At 50.9% G+C, this 22,188-nt stretch overlaps 2 protein-coding genes across 4 annotated transcripts in view; both read right to left on the bottom strand.

Moving 5' to 3' along the window:
* Window positions 1-1,228: 1,228 nt before the first annotated feature.
* On the bottom strand, window positions 1,229-8,382 carry OCSTAMP (osteoclast stimulatory transmembrane protein). Its single transcript, XM_024559316.4, is given in 6 exon segments — window positions 1,229-1,421; window positions 1,424-1,547; window positions 1,549-1,694; window positions 1,697-2,048; window positions 4,748-5,738; window positions 8,207-8,382. Coding segments are annotated over 6 exon segments (1,680 nt in total). The 5' UTR covers window positions 8,251-8,382; the 3' UTR covers window positions 1,229-1,398.
* A 6,097-nt stretch (window positions 8,383-14,479) lies between these two features.
* Window positions 14,480-22,188, bottom strand: part of SLC13A3 (solute carrier family 13 member 3) — a 57,283-nt gene continuing 49,574 nt past the window's right edge. For 2 of the 3 annotated variants that reach the window (XM_045194914.2, XM_024559504.3), the window contains 3 exons: window positions 20,561-20,722; window positions 18,060-18,197; window positions 14,480-16,190 (listed from right to left, as the gene is read on the bottom strand). In XM_045194914.2, the coding sequence (XP_045050849.2) occupies window positions 16,011-16,190; window positions 18,060-18,197; window positions 20,561-20,722 (480 nt within the window). In that variant the 3' untranslated portion in view covers window positions 14,480-16,010. The remainder of the gene's footprint in view (window positions 16,191-18,059; window positions 18,198-20,560; window positions 20,723-22,188) is intronic. The other variant, XM_045194915.2, reaches the window with a different exon arrangement.

Raw genomic sequence — 22,188 nt, 5'->3', positions numbered from 1 at the left:
GTCCCCACTTCCAGGGCTCACTACTGGCCAGCACAGAGCACAGGGACTGGTCGCGATATGATGAATTAGGGTAGTCTAGAGGAGGCAGAGGGGGGAAGGGAGAAGAGAGGAGAAAATGCAGGATGGAGGAAGGGAGACTGGGGAAGAGGAAAGCAGATGGTGGATCATGCAGTTTCCACTGTGGCCAATAGGTGACAGTATTAGCACCCTGGGGGATGAACTTTGTTGCCCAGGGAGAAGACACCCGTTGCAGTTGACCTGGGCCAGCTCATCTGTGGTGGACATCTGTTGTTGGTTTTGTGTTTTGTTTTGTCCTGGTCCTTGTGACATCTGTACTGTCAATTTTCCTTTGGGGCACTCCCACCCTCCCCGTAAGGCCTGCCTTATATATTATACTCGCCTAGGCTGTGCACTGAGCAACTCCAGAGGGTCCATCCACGTAGACTGCCAAACGGTGCCCACTGCAACCGAGCAGCACCCAACCTACACAACCGCCAATGCCAGCCACTGGATGATGCTCCAGTAAGTTGCCCACCCCACTCCTGGCCTAGGTGGGGCAGATTCTTCCTGACACGGGTGCCGTGAGGCAATAGCCCATTCATTGCTGCTGATGGAAGGTGACGTCTGCCCAGTAACAACAGCCCAGAGGGCTGCAGGAACAAATCTCCTGACCTCTTCCTCCCTTCCCACTTCCGACAGCCTTGTTAGTGCCCCCGTTGACTGCATCCAGCCAATGGTCAGAGGGCAAAGGAACCAGGGTGTTAGGACGCATGGACTCCCGGGGGTCAGACCCCTGTGAAGGAGAGCAGGTGAAAGAGCGGCGGAGAACTATCTGGAGGGGAAAACAGGAAGTGCCAAGCCCACAGAGCAGGGGCTTGCGATTTGTTGTAACTTAGATGGGAAGAGAGTTGCCAGTTAAAGCCCAGTTAACCAGTTCAAACTGAATTTCAGGTAAACAACCAATATGCGCCCGGTCTAAGTATGTTTAGTATAAGGACGGTGTGTCCCAAGGACACTAAACCCATACTCGTTGTTTATCTAAAATCCAAATTGAACCTGGAGGCCTGTATTTTCCTTGGGTACACTGACAGGCCTGCATGGGAAGCCCCTACAGGAATTTAAAGCAAAGGAGTAACCTGGTTCTAATTTAGGATTTAATAAATCCATTTATTTATAAAATCAAGACCATTTTAGAGCACTATCAATAAGTTCAGAGGATTCAGGGGCATATAAATAAGTTCCAGGAGCATTTACACACATTCATGAGGCGAAGTCGCCACCGACTAGGTAAGCAGTGGATGCAGGTGAGAGCCTGGAACGACCCCCACCTGGCCGGGGGTGGGGCACTGAGCCATCTTTGCACTTCCTTGCCTTTCCCTTGGCATAGTCCATCTCTGTTTATGAAGGCCTTTCATGCCCAAATTTCATTCTGTTCTTACCGCATTCCCGTGTGGAAAGTAGCTCACATCATTGTCATTACGCAGCTGCAGCAACTGAGGTTCAGAGAGGTGCAGCAACCTACCCAAGGTCACACAGCGAGGCGGCAGGAGGGCCAAGGTTACAACTGAGGTTTGTGCGACTCCGAAGATCTTCCCTCTCTTCTCCAAGCTTGCCTGTTCTTCCACGTGTCCACTATGCAATAGGCCTGTGGATCCGTGCTGGGTGCTTGCCCGCAGGTCCGGATGTGGGGATCAGGAAGGAGTCCGCAGGAGCGGCTGCTGGTCTCGCTTCCGCTCGTAGCTCCGCTGGAGCCGGGCGTGAAGGTGGCGGACCCTCCTTGCCTCCTGCGCCCTGAAGAAGGAAGCTGCGATGGTGTGCCGCAACCTACGGGCGTATGTCTCCAGCAGGACCGTGGAACAAGCCGCGAGTTGCAGGACCCCGGCGGCCAGCGGGGCGGCCGTGTGGGGGCGCTGGGCTGGCAGCAGAGGGCAGCCCGGGGAGGTGAAGCGGAGCTCCCACTGGAAGGAGTTGTGGGCTGAGAGGAAGGGGCTCTCCTGAGGCGGCTGGTTGAAGAGGAAGGGGAGGAAGCCCAGGACGGTGTATGCAGCCTTTACAAAGGACAAAAAGGCCAAGTCAACCAACACGCTTTCCAGCCATTCCCTGTCCCCCACCACTGGCATCTTGCAGGGCTGGGTCAACCTTCCCTGCGCTCATCTGCGACACGGACGCAGAAGTCACCCTTGCCTTCTGGGGCTCGAGGGAGAGCCAACGAGATCAGGAGTCTGACACAGGCTTTTTGCCAAAGGACACACACCGTGCAAATGCTATTTTTATTATGACTCTCTTTGAAGAGTAATAGTTTATCTTCAAATAATTCACTCTTCAAATAATAATTTTTATCATTACTTGCATTCAGAAAAAAAACAAATTCATGCTTCTGGGGCATGAACTCTTTGTTGAGCCGTCAGTGGCTGAACGCTCTAGATGGATGTCCTTGCCATCAAATAAGCACCAGCCTATGAGGTCTAGCCCAGCCTATGAGCCCCAGCCAGGGAGGGTCCTAATATCCTCTCATAAGCATCAGGGTCTACACTTCCCATGAGTTAGGATGGAGCAAGGAAGAATGATGTCTACAGAGGCAGGAAGGTCAGAGGTTAACCCTTTGAACTTGGGAATCAACTTCTTGGGTTGGATCCTGGCTTGGCCCAGAGCCAATTTCCCCATCGGGCTCAGTGCTGGGCCCCATTATACTTTCAGGGGCCTATGAAAATGTTTCATTTTCTTTTAAAATCAGAGTTTAGAATTAACTTTTCAGTTGAAGAATATGTTTCATTATATACTATTAATATATTTGTGTTCATCCCAGTGACGTCATTGCTATTTTTAATGGAGGGAGAAGTTCTTGCAAGTGGATGTGCAGAGGCCACACAGAAGTCCCAGCACAGCCCTGGTTCTGCCACTTACGGGCTGGGCGAATGTGAGCCTCAGTGTCTCCATCAGTAAACTCGCAATGATAGCGGTTCCTCTCTGACAGGGTCACAGGGACAATTAAATGAGCTATCTTATTTCATCAGTTCTGGGTTCTCATTCCGCCCCCCGCCACATTTGGACTTTGAGATGAAGAAGTGTCTTCCGAACAAAAAGACTCATAACTGCTTTCAGCACTCGTGCCGGTCCCCGCTGTCTCAGAGGGTCAGGGGTGCCAGCATCCAACTGCAGAGTGGGTGTCTGCAGCTTGGAAGAAAATGCTGGAAATGAGGGTGGAGCCTCAGCAGGGCTCGAGAGGGCACAGCGAACAGTGTTGTGTGAGAAGTTGAGGAAGCTGGTCGCTCAGCCAGAGTCATTCAGAAAAGTCAGGCTTGAGTGGGAGGACGTTTTAGAAAACCAACCAAAATTACTTCACTGTTTTTCTTGCTTTCTCTCCATCAGAAAGTATGATGAAATAAGCCTATGTTAAAAATAAGTGAACGATTTTATATGAAGACAATGGAAATTCTGAATGGTAAGAAGGCATTGGGCAATGGCTTCATTGGAAGCGTTTTCTTTCCTGATGGCTCCTGCAGGGATGGTGTAGCTTGTAATCCATGGCCTCTTAGGTATGGTGAAATACAGTGCGTCAGGCAGCACGCTGAGGACATGGCCTGACATTTCCTTGTTGTGACCTACGGCATTTCATAGTATCTTCCAAGCACAAATTGTATTGTGGTTGAAGGAAATTTTCATAAGACAGTCCATACCCTTATTACCTATAATATCCTCTCATATATTTCTAGTCCATTCTATTTCATTAAAAAATGATGACCATGACCCCTAAATTGATTAAATTCATCTCATGCAGTTGGAAAAATACTTTCTTACATTAAATAAGTACTCAATAAATGTTAGCTATTAATATTACTAGCTCAGGGTCTGACACTTTAGTGGCATGCAATGGGCTTTCGTGTGCGATCTCACCATAAAAATAAAACATAAAGATCTTATGGTGGAAGGAGTTCGTGAACGAGAATCTACCTGGCCCACAAGAGTCGCCGTGCAGCTTGGCGCTGCCACTCACAGGCTGGATGAATGTGGGCCAGCACCCTAACTTCTCTGAGTCCCCGTGTCTTCATCAGTAAAATGGCCAAAAAACAGACCGAAAAAACACAACTCTTGATGAGATAGTAAATATCTAAGAGTAATTCGATAGTAAATATTTTATATATAATTATTAAAATAGTAAGTAATTTCAGCTTTGCTGGCCATACAGTCTCTGTTGTTACCACAGCTCAAATTTGCCTTTGGAAAACTGTGTTCCAATAAAACTTAATTTACAAAAACAGGAAGCTGGCAAGATTTGGCCCATGGGCCATAGTTGGTGGGCTCCTAAATCTAGACCCTTCCTGAGCCCTGGTATACACAGTCTGATGTTCACAGATGTGAGCTATGAATAATGCCCAATATTTATTAAACATCTCCTGTGGGTCGTGGTGTTTGCTGGGTGCTTCTAGAGACTATCACATTTAAAGCTCACATGAGCTTGTAGGGAAAGGAGGACTGACCCGATCTGTACAAGTGAGAAAAAGGGGGGCTAGGACGTGTGGCCACATCCCTGGGTATCAGTATTTTCACCTGCGGTAGGGGTCAAAACAGAGCCCACTGCATCAGGTTGGGGTGGGAATTAAGTTCATCTGTTTCCCAGGGTCTCAGCCCTTCCCAGGGCTATGACTTGAAGGTAAGTAAAATTCAATCACCGGCCAAGGATTTGACAAATTTTACCCCTCCCCTCAAGGAAATGACTCTGTACCTGCCTTCCCATCACCACACTTACATCATACTTGACCATGAGCGTAACGGGCACAGCAGGCAGCTTCTGAGCCCAGTCCACGGCGGCCTGTGCCAGGAGGAAGGTCACGTGGTCTGTGGCCACCGTCACAGCTGTGGCCATGAGGAGCAGGGTGAGTGGCCCCAGCCTCAGTAGACAGCTCAGCAGCTCCCCCTGGGACAGCCTTGGCCAAGCTGCCCGGAGCAACCAGGCTGGTGGAGATGCCAGCAGGTGTGTGGCCCGGGCCTCTTCCAGCTGCTGAGCCAGCTGCCGTGTAGCATAGATGTTATCAAACCGCAGGTCAGTCAGGTAGCAATGGAGATACCGGGCTGAGTCCACCAGGAGGCCAAGAAGGAAGAGCCCCGTGACCACCTGCTGGGTCCCCAGTGCTGCTGCCCGGGCCAGGGACTCCAGGCTAGAGAAGTCCTCCAGGACCTGCTGAGTGACCTGGAGCATGTGAAGCCTGAAGACAGAGCCATTGCCCGGGGCCTGGAGTGTCAGGCCTTGGCCAGTGTGACCCAGAGTCCTGGATGCTGTGTGCAGCTGGTGAGTGGTGTTGAGCAGACTCTCCAGGGAGCCCTCAGTGACACACCTCAGCACCTGTCCAGCTGCGCCAACATTGGCCAAGACATTGGGTACCACGGTGACAGCCAGGATGGTGGTACTCCAGGACAGGAGCAGGCGACGCCCCTGCTCTGTGCCCAGGGTGGGCACGCTGAGTGCAAACAGGCAGCGCGCCGGAGGCACCAGGCCCAGGCCCAGGAAGACCAGGAGACCACAGACAGTGGACACCATGGCTGAGGGCCCCAGAGGATGAAGCAGCAAGGACACCAGCCATTGGTGGGCCAGACCTGCAGCAGCGGCAGCCAGGGAACCACACAGGAGGAGCTGGGTCAACAGCTGGCCACAGCTGGTTGGGACCGGCTGAGAGAAGGCAACCCAAGCAGCCTGCAGTGGGACAAGGGCCTTGGAGAGTCCCAAGTGCCAGAATCTGCACCTGTACACACAAAAATTGGGGAACCTCTATCAGGAGGGTGGGGAGTTTGGTGTCTGCCCAGTGTCCCTGCCCCACAAACCCTTCATCTGCTAGCAGGCTCTACCCGATTAGCTACAGGAGCAGGCACTCTTCCCAGGTGGGCCAATCAGAGTAACCCACCTCAAGCCCACATGACCCAAGCCGAACCAATCAGAGCCTTCCCCAGGATTATTCTCACTGGAGTTGTCAGGGAAGAGCCCTGTTTCCATGCAGTTCCCTAAGTTGTGAGAATAAATGTCTGTGTCCATAATTCCAATTTTGTGAGGGCAACTGGCCCAAGGGGATGAAGGGGTCATGAAGAGAGAAGCACAGATGGAAGGGAGAGGATGAGAGAGAACTAAAGATACTGTTTCACGGTTGACTCTGTGTAGCACTGAACATTCCTTCTGTGTGGACTTAAATGTCTCCTCTACAATTTGGAGGTGGGGGGTGGCGAAGGGAAGGGGAGAGTGGATTAGTTTACCTCTGGGAACTTTTCTACTTTATTTTCCTTATATTTATTTATTCAACAAATATTTATTAAGCAACTACTATGTGCCAGCCACTGGAGAAACTGGAATGAATGAATAGACAAGAATCCTTGCCCTTCTAGAACTTATACTCATGACAGCAGAGGAATGGTAAGAAGAGTTCGGATTCTGGATACATGTTGCTGGAAGAGCCAAAAGGTCAACAGACTGATTGGCTGTGGGTGTGGGACAAACATAGCCGGGAGGTTTGGTGGCCCAAGCAACTGGAAGCATCGGGGTGTCATTTCCTGAGGCAGAAACATCTGTGGCTAAAGCAGGTTTGAGTGGAGTGGGAGAGGAGGAATGCTGGTGGAAGTCTTAAATTTGAGTTGCCAGTTCAGCCCGTCAACGGAGCTGTTGCGTATGCGGTTGGAAACACGAGTCGGGGATTCAGAGGAGAGATCAGGCTAGAGATACATTGTTGGGTGCTGCTGACTTATTGATGGTAAGTAAAGTCCGGGGGCAGGATGAGATTCCTCAAGACATGTGCCGGTGAGCAGGAGAGAGATCCAAGGACGGAGCCCTCGCGCTCAGGGCTAGCAGTTTGGGAGATGAGAAGGAACGAGCAAAGGAGACCGGGAAACCAAGCCAGGGGTGTTTGAACAGCCTCATAAATAAAATGTTTCAGGAAGAAGGAAGCGATCAACTCTGTCAAATGCTGCTAATGGGTCAGGTACATGCAGTAGCTGATGGGTGACCTGTGAGTTCATTCAAGACGGAACAATTCTGGCCGGTGTGTAGATGGGAGACCCAACCAAGACCGGGGACACCGATGAAGGGGAGGCTCCCTGCAATGACCTCCTTGTGGGTGGCAGAGGTCAGACCGAGAGCACAAAATGTGGGGCTGCTCTTAGAAAGCAGCAGGGCCGTTCACTCTTACCAGCAGGTGGGAAGGCAGAGGAAATGGGTACAGATGACAGTGAGTAGACAGGCAAAGAGGACAAGTATAGATCAGTATCATCTGATATACACAGAACACAGCAGTGGTTAAAGGCATGACTCCAGACTGCATAGGTTCAAATCCCCACTTTACCACTCACCATCAGTGTGATCTGGGCCAGGTTTCATAACCTCTCTATGCCTCAGTTTTCTCATCTGTAAAATGGTGCAATAAAAGTAGTATCTCCTAGGGTCATTTTGTATCTGGAAAATTGTGTCACGTCAGCTACTATCTGTTGCTAAAGCGTCCACCAGGCAGGGACTTGGTCTCTGACCACTGACATGTCCCAAGGGCCTAGAACAGTGTCTGGCGTGTAGTGGGTGCTCCATAAATAGTTGTTGGCTGTGGTGTGTTTGCTTCTGTTTGCTCAGGGTAGCAGGAAGCGAGGTCAGCACTGATGGTGAGGATGCTGGAGGAGTCGATAAGAGCCTGAAGATAAAGGAGGAGATATAACACAGTTGTCCAGGAGAGTAGGAAAGGAAATGAATTAGGGAAATGATATACATTCCAGGCAGCGTGGAGGACTCACCTGAGGTTAGAGAGCATGAATTAGGGCCTTCCTTCCCTCTGAAGTCATTTTAACTTGGGGCTAGACGCCCCTCCTGCTGTATAATTAGTGTTGGAAACCTGGTGGCTGTGAAACACTATAAACACTATTGGAAAGGAAAGCCAGTTCTGAGTCATATCGGGTGCCAAGGCCTGTGTTAAGGGTGGGCCATGAGGCTTTCAGCTGCCTTTACTGAGCGCTCCCTCCGAGCCACGCACAGTAGCAAAGCCCTCTGTGTGCCTTTTCTCCTCCAGTTCCCACTCCAGCCCGGTAGACCGTGTTATCACTTGCATTTCCCAGTCGGGGAAACCGAGGATCAAGGATTTACCCAATCATGCTGCCAGGGAATGGCCGAGCTAAGACCTAGACTCATTCCCAGAAGCCCGACTGTTCTCCTGTCTGTGGCCCCTGTGCCCAAGGTCCCCAGACCTACCCGGTCCTGACGAGGTGCTCAGCTGTCCTCCACAGAGTCCTCATGCCTCCTGAATGGCAGCGGAGCCAGCCAGGCAGCCTTAGGCAGCGAGGACAGGTGGAAAGGAAGTAGGAGGAATTGAGTCCTCTAGCACTTGGGAAACCCTGTCACTTCTGCTTTTCTGCCCTTAATTAAGTCCTCCTGGTGGCCTCATCCCGCCCTGCAGGGCCCACCTCCCAGCGGGTTGGGCAAGCTGCCTCCTCCCCTTCAGTCAGGCAGGCGTGGGTTGGAGGTGTGGGAGGAGAACAAGAGCCTTTTCCAAGCAACATCTCTAGACCTGATAACAGGAAGGTGGCATTAGTCCCATTTCACAGAGGAGGAAACTGAGGCTCAGGGAAGCCATTCATCCAGGACTAGAACTCTGCTCAGCTTCTTCCTTCCCTCCCAGTCCATAGTTACGTGCCCTAACTCTTAGGGGGTGGGGACCCAAAGGAGACCGCTAGACTTCTGCTGAGGCTCTTCTCCAACCATCAGTGGCTCTGGTCTTTCTCTCCAGCTCCCTTCCTGTCTTCAGCCCTGTGGGAACCAGGCTTCAAAGCACAGCTGTGTCCCTCCCTAGCTGTGTTGCCTCGGGCAGGCGACCTCATCTTTCTCAGTCTCACCTTCCTCCTCTTAAAAGATAATGATGGTAACAGTTAACCTTCAGTGAGCATTTGCTTTGCATCAGACAGGTTTCTATTCAAATTCATTGAGTCCTTACATCCAAGGACCCTTTGTGGTAGGGACCATTGTGATTAAAAACGGAGACCCAGAGAGTCAAGTCCCTTCACCAAGCCACTGAGCTAGTGTGAGGCAGGGCTGTGATTTACACCCAACAGCCCTGCCCCACAGCCAGCTGGTCAGCCCCTGTGCTCTGCCGGGTAGAGGGGTGTCCCGGGCCTCATGAGGATCTTGTGGTGCTTCTGGCACTCCAAACAGTAGGCACTCAATAAATGTGCATTTCCTAAATGCACTTGGCTGCAGCCATTGCCTTGCAGGTACACTTGCAGCTGTCCTCTCCCAGCATCTCTGTGCCCTGTCACGGCCTGTAGGACAGCCTCCTCCAGGAGGTCCCCACCCTGCAGGAGGGGCCAGTTAGGGTTGACCCTTAGGTAGCATTCTTCCCTTATAAGGACGTGTTGCCTGGGTTGCTTGCTCAGGCCTGGAGGAGGATGTCCTGTGACCCAGATAGGAGAAGTGACACAGTTGAATGAGACACTTGTGGCCTTCAGAGAGCCTGCCACCCTCCCCAGGTCACAGGCCCCTCCAGGAAGGTAGGCCAGGCACCCAGTGCAGCAAGAGCAGCAACCACATGCCCGCGGGGCCAGCTAGCCAAGGTCAGGAGCACAGTGGTCCAGGTGGAAACGGCAGTGCCCGGCCACATGCAGACGCCTTCGCAAAGGGCAGCTTCTAATCTGCTCCCACCAAGGCGGGGGGAGCCCCTTGAAAATGAGGCCCAACGTTACCAGAGTTTCCTCACACTGTGTGTGCTGGGTGATCTTGGGCGACACACCGTCCCTCTCTGAACTTGCGTGGACTCTGATATAATGAGGATGCCAGCACCTGCTTCTTGGGGTTCTTGAGGGTTCCATGAAATAGCATACGCAGAGTGCCCAGTAAACAATAGATAAACACTCCTGCCTGCCCCCTCTCACCGGGCTGAGGGCTGTGCCTGAGCGTGCCCCAGGCGGCTCAGACCTGAGTGTAAGGCCTCTGGGATGCCCTGACCAGGCTCCGCCCACACAGGAAACTTCAGGGCATTGTGCTGGTCAGAGAGGGGCAGTCCTGGAGGACACCGATTTTCCCCAGTCTCTGCGCTGGCACCAGGGAGCCGACTGGTTAAGGCCCACGTGGGTCATTTCCTGAAGGCCTCCGGTGGGTGTGTGAGGTTGGGAAGAGATGGGGACACAGGGAGGAAAGGGGCGGAAGATATTTGTGACTTTTCTCAGCACATGTAGGCGGTCACTTCTGCCTATATAAGGCGACTCTACTCCAAGGCCCACAACGCCCGGAAGGGGCTTCTGAATCACCAGAACAGAATCAGCTTTGTTGGGGGGGATTTCTGGGTAGAGGATTCAGAGCCTTAAGACAGGACCGGAAGAGGAAGTGGTAAACCCTCAGGTCTCAAATCAGAATCAGAGGTATATATAGTATGAGAGTCATCGAATTTTACTGCCTGTGGGTGCAGAACGTCACTGCCCGGCATGCAGCTGGTTTGAGAATACGGAGACGTGGCTGCAACCTTCCCAAACAGACAGTGCTGTCCAATAGAAACAGCATGGGGGCCACACATGTAATTTCAATTTTTCTAGCAGCCACTTAAACAGTGAAATTAATTTTAATAGATTTTACTCAACCTGATATATCCAAAATAGTATCCTTTAAACATGCAATCAATAGAAAAATTATTAATGGGATAGTTTACATTCAAGTTTTTCATAGTCAGTTATTAAAGTCTGGTGTATGTTTTATACTTACGACCCCCCTGAATTCCAACTAGGCGCATGGCTGTTACAGGTGGCTACTGTATTGTACAAGGCAGGTGTGGACGATTTCTATCACCACAGAAAGTTCCGCTGTGGCTGCTGCTCTAGGTCATTAGAACCTGTGACCACTAAAGCCGAAATGGACCTTCCAGATCATGTTGCTTAGGACTCCGAGATGCAATGCCTTCAGAAGCCAGGAAGGTGACAGAGTCAAATGAAGACAGCCAGTGTAAGACATTAGGGAGTGGTGGGGACTGTGGCAAACAAGAGGTTCTCCCTCCAAACAATTGTTGCCAGACAGCAATGAGGTTGCATATTGCCAGATCTTCTGGTATTTCCTTTTCCAAGAGAAACATAAATTCAGGTTTTAATGTGAAATCTTCTGAATTTAAAATATTAGCAATAAATGAATCATTTAAAACTCAGGGAAGGCAGGGGAGGGGGAACCTGACTGTGGGCTGGAGGTGGTCCTGGGGACCACTACCTTGCAAGCTCTGATATGGTCTCGACCTTCCATGCCACGTTTTTCTCAGTTTGCCCCCCAGACCCAGCCATCCCTCTCTTCTCCCTGCCTTGTGCCGCCAGAGGTGGACCTGGATGGGCTACAGCAAAGGATTCCCTTGCATTTTAGCTTCTGTTGGTATGATGGTTAATTTTATGTATCACCTTGGCCAGGCCCAGGTATTTGGTCAAACATGATTCTGGATGTTTCTGTGAGAGTGTTTTTTGGATGAGATTTAAATTTCAATCAATGGAGTTTAAGTAAAGCAGATTGCTCTCCATAACGTGGTGGGCCTCGTCTAATCAGTCGAAGGCCTGAATAGCCCAACAGACTGCCTTCCCCTGAGTGAGAGGGAATTCTGCCAGCAGGCCGCTTTTGGACAATTTCCTGGGTATCCATCCATACACACACATCCTGCTGGTTCTCTGGAGAACTCGGACTAACACAGTTGGGTTTGGCCAGTGGGTGCCCCAGCAGAAAAGCTGAGGAAGGGAGGAGAGGAAGATCCAGGGCATCTCTTTCCCTGTGGAGTCCTCAAGAGCGGATGTTCCCCGGGACTAAAGATGCCAGCCTGGTTAGGCCTCTCTTTGTCCCAGACCTCAGGCTGGAGGTGCTTCTTCACGACTAGTAGCCCTCCCTCCACCTCCAGGGCCCACGCCTACCCGCATGGTTTCCCTGTCCTCTGCCCACACCTTGTAACTAGACCTTTTGCTAAACCATCCTCAAGTTAGCTAGTTTATGTGCCTATTAGCTCCCTTTGAGACCCTGACTACGCACTCTCACCTCTCAGAGGCAGAAACCAAAGTCCGAAACGGTAAAGGGCCTGCTTCCGGTCCTAAGCGTGTCCGGGGTGGAGCCCAGTCTCACCTGGCTCCCTGCACTCTCCATTCAGTGACTTTGCTGTTTGTTTTTTTCATGTACCATCACTGCTTCCATTCTGCTGCCTGCTGCCCCTACCTAAACTTCTTTCATACGGGGCAAAAGTAGGTTGACAGTTGTGAGTATGCAGAACAGTTTATTCTTGCACTTGCATGTATTAATTATTGTGCTATTTCCCATACGAACAGCTGTCAGCCTACTTCTGCTCCGCCCTGCGTGCCCTGGAGTATGTGTCTGTCTGACCCCGTTCTGCGCCTGTTGTTCTTCGCTCCTGGGGGCCATATTTCTCACAGTGGGCTTCCTCCACATTTCATTTAATAGCCCCACCAGTAATGGTCACCCAGGTGGCCTCCAGCTCATTGGCCCCTCAAACAACAGTGGCACAAATGTCCCCCTACAGAGGCATCCAACCTGTTGCCGTCTCTGGGCCACACTGGAAGAAGAAGAGTTGCCTTGGGCCACATATTAAATACACAAACACTGATGAAAACTGATGAGCAAAAAAAAAAAAATGGTTTTAAGTAAATTTTGTGTTGGGTTGCATTCATAGCCACCCTGGGCTGTGTCTGGCCGATAGGCCATGGGTTGGACACCCCTGGATCTCCTTAGGGACCGTTTTGCTGGGCTGTAAACCCAGGAGTAGGATAACGGGGCACAGGAAAAGCAGACAACACCTCCCCTACACCCCCCACCCTGCCCAGCTGCTTGCCGGACTCACAGGAACAGTTCAGTGTCTCCCCAGCAGGACATGAGGGTCTCTGTCTTCTCCCATCTCACCGCCGCTCATTGCCCACTGTTCTAGCTGTGGCCAGTCTGATTGGCTTAACATGCATTTGTCTGATTACAAGTGGGTTTGAGTATTTCTTTATTAACCTGCTGGCCACCTAGATATTCCTTTTTAGAATGGCATACTTATATCTTTCACTCAATTTTCTCTTGGGTGTTATGGCAGAAGGCTTCCAAAGAGGATGGCTAGCCATCCTCTCCCCTGTACATGGATGCCATTCCTCCCACATACAGTTGAAAGGGTGGAGTCTATTTCCTGCCCTTGAACCAGGACAACACGTGATCTGCTTTGACCAATTGAATATGGAAGAATTGATGTTCTTGGACTCCCAAGTCCAGGCCTGAAGGAGCCTTGCAGCTTCTGCTTTTGCCTTCCTGGAAGCCTACTGTCCTGTAAAGAGATCCAAGCTGGACTCCTGGAAAAGCCACATGACCCCAGAGGGTCCACAGCCATCGAGGACATTCCAGCTCCAGCCACACTCCCAGCTAAGTGGCCCTGACCATGGCATGCGGAACAGAGATGAAACCATCCCTGTACAACTCTGTCCAAATGCAGAAATGTAAGCCAATGATTCGTTGGGTTTTAAAGCCCTGATTATGTGGGGTGATTTGTGATGTAACCATCGGTAACTGAAACAGGTGTTTTGTTTTGGTTTTGCCTCTCCCTACTTCCTCATATATTCCAGACGCCCCCGAGTCCCTGGTATATTTCCAATGACCCTGCACTGCCCTTGCCATCCCCCATCTTCCCATCCCCCACCAGCACATGGCTGACTCTTTCTGGCCTCAGCCCAGTGCCACCTCCTCAGAGAAGTCCTCCCTAACTGCTTAGGCTGAAGTAGCCTCTGGGCCAGTTTGTTACATCGGCCAGTTTCATTTCTGCTTAGCCCACATCATGACCTAGAGACATTTTGTTTACTTGTCTGCCTGACTCCTCAGCTAGAATGCAAATGCCGCGTGGGTGGGGACAGCGAATGAGCCCGTGAGAAATAAACACTGTGCGATGAACAAATGGAAGAAGAGTGAGCCAAGAAATGAAACAAAGAGAGCCCAGATCAGAGGGGGGCGATTGCTCTCCCATCAATTCTGGTATAGATTCATTTACCAAATATTGACTGAGCACCTACTATGTGTCAGAAAGTGTCCTCGACACTAGAGTTTCAGCACAGAACAAAATAAAGTTTATATTCTCATAAGTTTGTATTTTATAGAGAGAGACATTTAGTAAATAAGAAAATAAATACTACAATGCCCTGACTAAATACGAAGAAAAATATAGCAGTATAACAAGACGGAGAGTAATGAGGATGATATTTTAGACCAGATGGTCAGAGGAGCTTCTCCGGGGAGGTGACATTTGGGCAGAGACCTGCATAAAGGGAGGAAGCAAACACAGACGCGGGAGCAAAGTGCTCTAGGCAGTGGGAACAGCCGAGCAAAGGCCCTGAGGCAGAAGAGTTTATCTGGCCAGAGCAGAGCTGGAAGAGCAGTAAGAAAGTGAGGTCAGGGAGGTCAATTCTGTGGATTCCTGACCCAGCTCAGAAATTTGGGGCTTTGAAGCTCTTTTATATCCAGAAAGGCAAAAACTCTTCACAGCCGGTGTTGATTCACATTCTTTATTTTATAGCATTTTCGATCAGAAGTATTTGAAATCATGCTTAATCTAGTTACAAGTCCCATGGGTTTCTCTGTGAATGAATGTCTCCCTTCCCCTGTCACACAGGAGTGCGCCTCCCTGGCCCCCCAGGGGCTGTAACTGTGACTAAGTACTGAAGGTCTACTCCTGTGGGAAGGGGGGTGCTCATTCTCTAGTTCAAGGGGCCTCTCTTCCAACCTCCCCCCTGCTTCCAGGGAAACATCCATGACTCACTCCTGCCGAATGGAGGATGAGCTCAGTCTCTGGGAACTGCCTCCCCAGCCCATGCAGCTGCTCAGGGAGCCTCACCCCTCAGGGGTGTGGGTGGTGCTGATGCTGGGCCACTCATCCATTCCACAGACACTGCCGGAGCACCGCCGGGCCCTGTACTGTGCAGTTCACTGGAGATGCCCAGAGGTTTCCGCCGGAAACCAGGAGTGATCAAACCCCCTGGGAGAGCCCCCGCCAGCCACTGGCTCATGGCGAGTCTCAGGGTGCCCGTCTGTAGAAGTGGATTATGATATTTGCCTGCCTGAGACCTTTTACCGGCTCTTTTCACGACCCCGGTTTGTCTTTTGACTTTTCTCTCACCCCTGACAAATGTGGCCTTTGCTAATCAAACATGCTTACCACTCGGGGTAGCTGGGGGAGGTAATGACTGGCTGATTAGCACGCAGCAGCCACAAAGACCGTGGGGGTCACATGCAGCAGGGGCCTGGCCACAGGGGCCCAACTCCAGAATCATGGACAAACTGAATCAGATTAAACAGGAGAATCCTAAAAGCTTAGAGAGAGATGTCAGTGGAGGTTTCTAGAACTCCCCTGATGTGCCTGGGAACCCAGAGAGACAGCGAGGAGGCTTTGCACAGCCTCCCTGTCCTCAGGAAGTCATCTGTCCCTCCCCATGTCTCCACAGATTGAATATTCCCCTGCCTGCTGGGTGTCAGCAGGCGAAATGGTCAAACAGTTGGTGCAGAATGGGCACCAGCTGAGTGGAATGGGCACCAGCTGTGAGCAGCTGGAACCAGTGGACCAGAAGGAACACTGCCGCCAAAAAGCCTCTCCAGGGAAGGGGACTCCTGAAGGCAGGATGGCCTCTCCAGAGTGCGACCTACAGAAGCCAGTGGGGAATGTTAGCTGGGCCCCTGGGGATGGATAGCTCCCAGTCCCAGCTGTTCAGGACAAATGCTATCCTGGAGTTGCTTATTGCTGCCGAAGTTGGGCTCTCTTGCACCCCAACCACATGCTGGCTCAGAGATAAAGGAGCTTGATTCTCAGGAAGCAGGTCTGGGAAATATCTGGGCCCTGAACTGCACGAGAAAGGAGAAGGAGTCCTAGATAAAGAACTTGTTGACCCGAGCGGACCACTGGCGGTCAGCCTTGCTTGCTGCTTACTGGATCGCAGAGCGCTGCCAGACCACCCGGTCTGACCCTACCAGCAGCTGACAGTAAAGCCTTCTGGGAGGGCCCAGGCCAAAGAGAGCCTCCAAGGTGGACTCAGAGGGTCCCTGGTGTGCCATTGGCCACGGGTGTGGTAGGCGGCACCGTGACATTGGCTAAGTGGTTGTGGGCCCAGTCTGGGAAGGTGCCCAGCTGGAAGATGGCCTGTGCCCAAGTATTGACGGCCACATTGAGCAGCAGGACACCCATCAGGTTCATCAGGAAGCCGGCCCGCACCTGAAACAGAGCGCAGACTCAAGACCCAACACGTAGACAGAAAACCCACAGAGTCCTCCACCCATGCCCAGCTCGGCGGATGCCTAAGACCCTTCCACCTGCACACTACCCGCGGCCATCACTCAAAGAGCTGCAAAGGTCACCATTCACTGAGTGGTTTCTAGGTGCCAGGGACTGTACCTTGCAGCTGTCACAGGGTCGCTTACACCTGAGAGCAACCCCACAAGGGCTATTACTATGATTGTTCCCATTTTACAGAAGAGGGAAATGAGGCTCAGAGAAGCTGGTTTATCCAAAGCCACACAACTCGGAAGTAATCTGATGGGACCATCCAACAACCCCCACCCCCTGCATCCCCCGCCCACACGGCGTGTCCAGTGGAGGCTGGACTAGCTGACCGGGAAGGCTTTGACCTCTGGAAACTTTTACCTCTTAAATAGCTGGAAAGACCTGCCCACCTGCCCCCTGCCCAGGCTGACCTCACATACTGTACCATCCGAACTTGGGCTAAAAACCCTTTTCCCAGCTGGGTTTTCTGATTGGCCCACCCTGGCCATCCAGCCATGGACCGCATGGCGAAAAAGTGACTCCCTTTTCGGTTGCTTTTCAAACCCTGTCCACAAAGAGCAAGTCTCCCTTAGGTGCTACCATGCCCTGAACGCCTCCCTCCTCCTCTCCAACTGCCCTCCTTAATAAGCAGGGTCCAGAACCTTCTCCAGGCAACTGTTTGTTATCCAATAGAATGTCATTATTTTGCTTTTTTTTCCCCTTTGCATTTATTTTTAGACATGCCTTCAATAGCATGCGACACTGGTTTTCCTTTTGCATGTGCATCGCTAACTTTTCTTTTTAAATACCCTTATTTAAGTTTTAAAAAAAATGTAAGTTGGTTTAGCAAAATTGTGAAAAGAATATTACCCTGGTGGCTCATGGGAAGGGTATCATCCACGGTGAAGGAAGGAGGGCACTTGGCAAGGTCGGAAGCTGCCTTGTGTTGCCTCTGAGCTGGGGGCTCTTAAATCCCTTGGCAAGTCTGGAGGGTTGGAAGGAGCCTGACCGATGCTTTGGGGGATCTGGGTGGAGGGCTGGCTCTTCCCTTGCCAGGCTCTTGGGAGCCTGGCTCAAAATGCCTCAGTTCCACCTTACTACTTAGTCACTTAACAGCTATAGGTTACACTGTTTGCTCTGGGATCTCTTTCTGCCTCTTCCTCTTGTTATCTCGTCCTTTATCCTGCGGGTCCCTGACACTGGAAGCCAGCATCACAAACTGGTGAAGCAGATCACCCCTCTCGATGGCCTCAGTAGGAAGGTTATTTGCATTCTGAGTGCCCAGTGTACAAGCGCCCCAGGCAGGGGTGGAGAGGGAAGGGGCAGCTGGAGGCGAGAGGAGAAAGGGAGGAGCGGACTTAGCAAGGAGCCTTGGGGAGAGGGAACACTGCTCAATGCTGAGCCCTGCTGAAAGCTGGGGGATCCCCCACTGCTGCAACCCTGGACTTGCGTCTCGCTCCCCACCTGGCTGGGCACTGAGATCTACCCCTAAGCCCCAGGCTGTGGCCTGCTGTTCCTCTGTCCTAAAATTCTGGGCACACAGCCATTAGCCTAACAAGCAAGAAGAGAGAGCAGTGCCCATGGCGAGGGGGAAGTCCCTGGTCCCTGAGGCAAACTTTAGCGAATAATCTCTTAGGCAGTGTTTCCTGAAGTTGTCTAAGCAGCGAGTCTTTGCTAAAATGTATCTTCCTCGTCCCCCTAAGAGTGACCTTGACCTATGCAGAAAGTGGAGGAGGGTAGGGTTGAGGGGAGCAGAGGTCCTCCCCACTACTCGGTGTCCACCCACCTCTCCGGGCTCCACTAGCAAACGCCCAGACTCACCATGTCTTTGACCAGCAAATGTCCAGAGGCGAAGGCGATTGAGTTGGGAGGCGTCGAGACCGGGAGCATGAAGGCGTAGGAGCAGCCCACCGTGGCAGGGATCATCAGGTACAGTGGGTGCACCCTCAGGCGGATGGCCTGGGCCCCGGAGCGGATGGCGAGCCCAAGACAGAAAGAACCAGACAGAAACCACAAGAGGTAAAGACAGTTGGAAGGGGAGGGACTTGGAGACAGACGCAGAGACAGAAAGAGGGACAAAGACACAGGGACAGAGAAAGGCAGAGCGAGAGCGAGCGATTGAAACGCATGAGAAGACAATTTAGGGACAATGAGAAACGCAACCGGAAAATGAATACACAGGCAAGAGAGAGGCGGTGCACGGACATAGACAGGGAGAAAAGAAGAGAACCAGACCACGGGTGAGACGGAGAGAACATTCTCAAGGTTAGTGACGGTCCAGGGCCACACTGCAGGGTCACTGGGGAGGATGGGCTGGGGAGATTTATCTAGGACGCTCCTTCTCCAACTTGAGTGTGCGTGGGAACCACCGGGAGGCTTTTTAGAACTCAGATGGCTGATTCCTCAGGTCTGGGGTGACCCTAAGAATCTGCATTTCCATCAAGTCCCCAGGCGATGCGGAGGCTCTAAAACAACACTGCCTGGTCCTTCGCTCAGCCAGGCTCTGGGCACCTTCTCTTGGCGCCTCCCTGGGCCTCAGGGGTAAGGAGAGCTGGGGATGGCACCCACTGGCAAGCATTTCCAAGTTTCTGACTCTGTGGCTCAACCGGGCCTGCGATTCGGCCTCAGTCAGTGGGCCACGGGTTCGTCACTTCTCTCCAATGACATATTCACCTACAATTCATGCCGATTGCTTCTCCAGCATTTTATTTTAAGATAGGAGAGTCTGGGCCTCTCTAGGGGAATCACCCTCTTGTGTGTTAAACGTTTTGATTTTGATGATGAGCAGCATTTGGAAGAATGTGTCGTTTGCTAGTGTCTTCAGTAAAAGCAGCCCCTCTAGATCCGGCTGGCTCTACACTCCCTCCTGCATCCCACCTGGAAGCCCCTCCAACTCTCTCAGTTGCTGGGTCCCTCAGATCCTGGGGGAGGGTGTGATTAAATCCCATCGCACTTAGCAAGAGGTGGGGAGCCCCCACCCTGCATTGCAGGTGAGAGAGTAAAATGGCACATTCACTGTGGAGGGCAGTTTACCCTTATCTAACAAAACTGTGAATGTACAGGCTCCTTAATCCAGGGATGTGAAATCTACCAGTACATCTACACGTCACCAAAGGTGCACAGACAGGGAACGTTTGGGGCAGCGCTGCTGGATCACAGCGAAGGCTGGAAACAGATGCTTTAAACAAATCGACAAGTACCGATGCCTAATGGAATATTCTCCAGCCACTGCCAAAGAACAAAGTGTACCTTTGTGTATGCAAATACAGCGAATACGGCGTGATCTCTGTTATAATTGATGCACAAGTAAATAAACAAAAATAAAGTGGTTCAGACAAGCGTGTCTGGTATATCACTGTTTGTATACAAAGCGTATACTCGCAACATTGATTTAATTTGGCAGATTTTGGATCTTATTAAGGTAATAAGATGGTTTGGTTTTCTTTAATCCATTCAAACGTAAAACTCCTGTTAATCAGTGTTTAAATCCCTAATGTAATCTCTTCTTTGCCTATGGCCCTGGAGTCATTTTGCCATTTGCAACTTTATTTACATGTGAGGTGGAGTTATGACATTTCCCCCCTTGTCTCTACCTGTTCGCTTCTGGTGTTGGGGTTTGGCTAACCTTCTGCCTGGATCCAATGGCTTTCTCTACCTTTCTGTGCCCTGGAACCTTGGGTGAGTTGAGCACTATCTGTTTCTCGAGGGGTCCAGCTCTCACCTAGCCAGCTCTCCAGGGCTGGAGACTGTGAGAGCCGCAGCTCTCCCCTGGGGATGGTCTTGTTCTTCCGGGGGACGTTTGGCAATGTCTGAACATGTTTTCGATGATCCTGATTTAGAGGGGGTGCTACTGGTTTCCAGTGGGTAGAGGCCCGGGGTAGGGGGGGGCGCTAAATGCTCTAAAGTGCACAGGACAGTCCCCACCACTGACCCAAGGTGTCAGCAGTGCCAAGAAGCCTGGCTTCCCAGGGAGGCTACCGCTTTGCTCTCATCAGAATTCTACCATGGTTATTCGACGACTCAGATTTTCTACTTCTGCTTAACCCAAATTTGGTCATTTACATTTTTCTAGAAAACTTTCCAAAGGAGAGAATTGGTCACTTTGAAAATATTGACTCTGTTGATGCATTTTTTTTAAAGGAAAACAAAGAGTAAATATTTTTTCAATCAGGGCTCTGACACTTTCATGCATTTCGGGAGAGAACGGTGACCAGGGAGCTCCCTGGTGGAGATCCCGCCAGCAGGGGGAGCTTTTTGACCTGTGTTGTTGGAGACCCTGGGACCCCTCCTCACCTCCCCCTCGTCCCCAGAAGGACCCTCACCAGCTCCGCCAGGACGGGCAGGAAGATGATGATGGTGGCCGTGTTGCTGGCAAACTCGGTGAAGAAGATGATGACGGAGGTGATGATCAGGACGGCCAGCATGGGCGGCACGTTCTCCAGCGGGTGCAGCTGGTCGCTGATCCACATAGACAGCCCGGACTGCTGCAGGGGAGGCAAGGGGCATCCCTTCACACCCCGCCCACCTCAGCTGCCACCCTGGGGGTGGGGTCCCGGCGGGAGGGCTGGGGCCAATCACAGTGGTGACAACTGTGCTCCTTCCTAGATGCGGAGTCTGAGGTTCAGGGGGCTAAGTGACATGTCCAAGGTCACACATGCGAGCCTGGACTTGAATCATCTCTGTTTCTTGAACTCTTCTCTACTCCATATGCTATATGCCTGGGGCCCAAAGCCTTGGACCCTCAAACAATCCATCTGATTCTCCAAACAATCCATTTGGGTCTAGCACCAGTAAGTTCTAACTCGAGTGGGAGAGGGGAATTGGATTCTCCAGGATAAATCTCCACATTACTCCAATGACAGTTATTAATTAAAATGATATTAACACAAATGTTATACAAAACATTAGTCTTTTAATTATTATATATTAATATGCATCAAATGTATAACATATAACATATACTATATATCATGTATAATATATGTATCAAGTATATATTAAATATAACACTATCGACATGATTATAAATAATAAAGATATTTGTGACCAATAATAAGGAAGTTTATTACATGATAATACAAATGTGAATGTTATAACATTGTATTATTATTCATTACCACAACCATCACCATTACTGTGGCTTTATAGGGTGCCAGGCACCTGCATGCATTACCCCCCTGTGTCCTCCCTGCCACCCTATAAGGTAGACATCCGTCCCTGTGTTATGGAGGAGCGGTCTGAGCCTGGAAAAGCTTTTGTGATGCCCACGGTACCCAAAAATAATGACTGAGATGCCTTTCACACTTAAGGCCACGTGCTTCCGTAAGCTACTAATGTGCTCCAGCAAAACTCCCTGTCGCCCAGGTGCCCTCATTTGGACACATCAGTCTGTCACTGCCCCTCTTCATATAAAGAGCAATGTCCAAAGCTGAGCTGAGCCCAGCAGGATAGAGAAAGGACCTGTTACACTGTCCCCTCGCTGGCCCCTGACCCCACCCCGCCATTGATACTGCAGAATTATCTCCAAGCTCTCTCCACTGAATTCTTGGAGAGTTACTCTACTTGCAAGTACACAATATGTATACTGTCAGACCTCCTGCCCAAGGGAGTACCTGGGAGACAGTATCTTTAAGTACCAAGAGTCCCAACACACTTTTGTTAGGATCCCAAAGCAGCAAGGCTGAAGATGTAAAATTGTGCTCTATTCTGCCACCTGGTGGTGCCATGCAGCAATATCTTAAAAACCCACCAAGTCGTGTCCTGCAGGTCTGGTTTTGTTTTTTGGTTTTTGGTGTTTTGACTAAGATAACAAAGCCATAAGCTTAGATGTTGACTGGAGGCAGAGTTGGGTTAGTCCCCTAATATTTATAATCAAGTGTGTATCACCACGGCCCTTTTATCAACCCAGTATCTTCTGGTACCAATACACTTGGGTCTATCAAAGAAACTT

The sequence above is a fragment of the Desmodus rotundus genome, chromosome 6, assembly GCF_022682495.2.
Source record: "Desmodus rotundus isolate HL8 chromosome 6, HLdesRot8A.1, whole genome shotgun sequence".
Taxonomy (NCBI): domain Eukaryota; kingdom Metazoa; phylum Chordata; class Mammalia; order Chiroptera; family Phyllostomidae; genus Desmodus; species Desmodus rotundus.
Note: the sequence above shows the minus strand (reverse complement) of the source record. Positions and strands in the feature narration are given on the sequence as shown.